We start from the raw sequence: 1504 nt of genomic DNA on the forward strand, positions 1-1504 counted from the left end.
AAAGTCTTAAAAATACAGCGGATCCGGTGCATAAAAAAAATTAACAAACAAATAATAGATGTCGATCAATTGATTGTGATGTGCATTATCTGCCAGTTAAAAAAAAAAAAAATTGTTCACTCTGAAGAAGCATTGTCGCCGAGAAGAATTAATCAACATAAACAATAGCCTGTTTCACTAACTATCATTTCAATTATGGCTTCAGCTCTGATGACCAGCTCCATGAATACTCCTCTCCATCACCACTCAAAAACCCCATTAGGAAAACCTAAAGTTGCCCCCAACCCCAAGGCGTCCCATGTTCCAAAATCATCATCGTTGGATCAGGCCGAAAACCTCACGATCAAGTCAAACAACAATAACCCTTTCCCTGAAATCCAGATTGATGAATACATGACATTGAAGGCAAAGAAAATCAACAAGGCACTATTTGAAGGAGCAGCAGTTCCATTAATATTGCAATACCCGACGCTCCCCAATCATGAAGGGGAACGTGTTCATGGAACTCTATGTATTGCTTCATGTGAGTTGGTGGGAGGAAATGAGTCTTCAGTGATGCCACTGGCTTGTGCTGCAGAGATGCTCGTGACTCTGGCTCTTAACCGTGCTCTTCTTTGTTATGCCGTTGAGCATATGGCAACGAAGACCAAAAATGTTTCCCCTGACCGCCTTGTTAGAGCCATCGGTGAGATAAGCTCAGCAGTAGGCACAAGAGGAGTCTTGGCAGGGCGGATCATGGAAATTAATAGTAAGGGCAAAGACGTGAGTTTGAGCGAATTGGATTTCATTCAGAGGCTCAGATGCGGAAAGCTTATTGAGGCATCGGTTGTTTGTGGAGTTTTAATTGGTGGGGGTAGTGAAGAAGACATTGAGAAGCTAAGGAAGTATGGGAAATGTGTAGGGTTAGCGTATCAAGTGTGGGATGATATTTTAGATAATATGAAGAAGAAGAAGGAAGCTGGTGACGATAAGGCAACATATCCAAAGTTGATGGGTGTGGCTGGGGCAAAGAGGTATGCCAAGGAGCTGGTGGCTGAAGCAAATCAAGAGCTTGCTTACTTTGATTCTGCGAGGGCTGCCCCTTTGTATCATTTGGCTGATTTTTTGGTTTCTCGACACAAGTAATTAGATGATTTTCACTCTTACTTTTGTTGTTGTTTTTTTTTTTTTGCTGGAATGTTAATTGAAAGATGTAAATTAGGTTATGGAGTTGTGGGAATAATAATAACCCGAGAAATATTCCACCGTTTTGTAGCACAAACAGACTCTGGAGAAAACGGCTTCATTTAATTTAAATGCATCGGAGTGTGTATATATATATATATATATATAGGATGCTGTTCCAATCCGGGAGTCCCGGATTGGAACAACATCCGGGAAGAAATTTGTGGCCGTTGGATTCAAGTCCAACGGCCCCAAATTCCTTCTTTTAATTTTTTTTGGGTTGGCTGCACATGATGAGCTCCACCATGTGCAGCCACGGGAGGCTGGTGAATCCAAAGGC

At 41.9% G+C, this 1504-nt stretch overlaps 1 protein-coding gene across 1 annotated transcript; it reads left to right on the forward strand.

Annotated features, from left to right (window-relative positions):
* The first annotated feature begins 76 nt into the window (after window positions 1-76).
* LOC18039079 (geranylgeranyl pyrophosphate synthase, chloroplastic) lies at window positions 77-1219 on the forward strand. The gene has a single exon (XM_006430552.2). It carries the CDS (start codon window positions 196-198, stop codon window positions 1123-1125), a length of 930 nt encoding a protein of 309 aa, XP_006430615.1. The 5' UTR covers window positions 77-195; the 3' UTR covers window positions 1126-1219.
* Window positions 1220-1504: the final 285 nt, after the last annotated feature.

Source organism: Citrus clementina, unplaced genomic scaffold (assembly GCF_000493195.1).
Source record: "Citrus clementina cultivar Clemenules unplaced genomic scaffold, Citrus_clementina_v1.0 scaffold_6, whole genome shotgun sequence".
NCBI classification, from domain to species: domain Eukaryota; kingdom Viridiplantae; phylum Streptophyta; class Magnoliopsida; order Sapindales; family Rutaceae; genus Citrus; species Citrus x clementina.

Bases quoted from the DNA above. Each gene is read 5' to 3' on its own strand.
- LOC18039079 (XM_006430552.2), top strand. From the start codon at position 196: ATGGCTTCAGCTCTGATGACCAGCTCCATGAATACTCCTCTCCATCAC.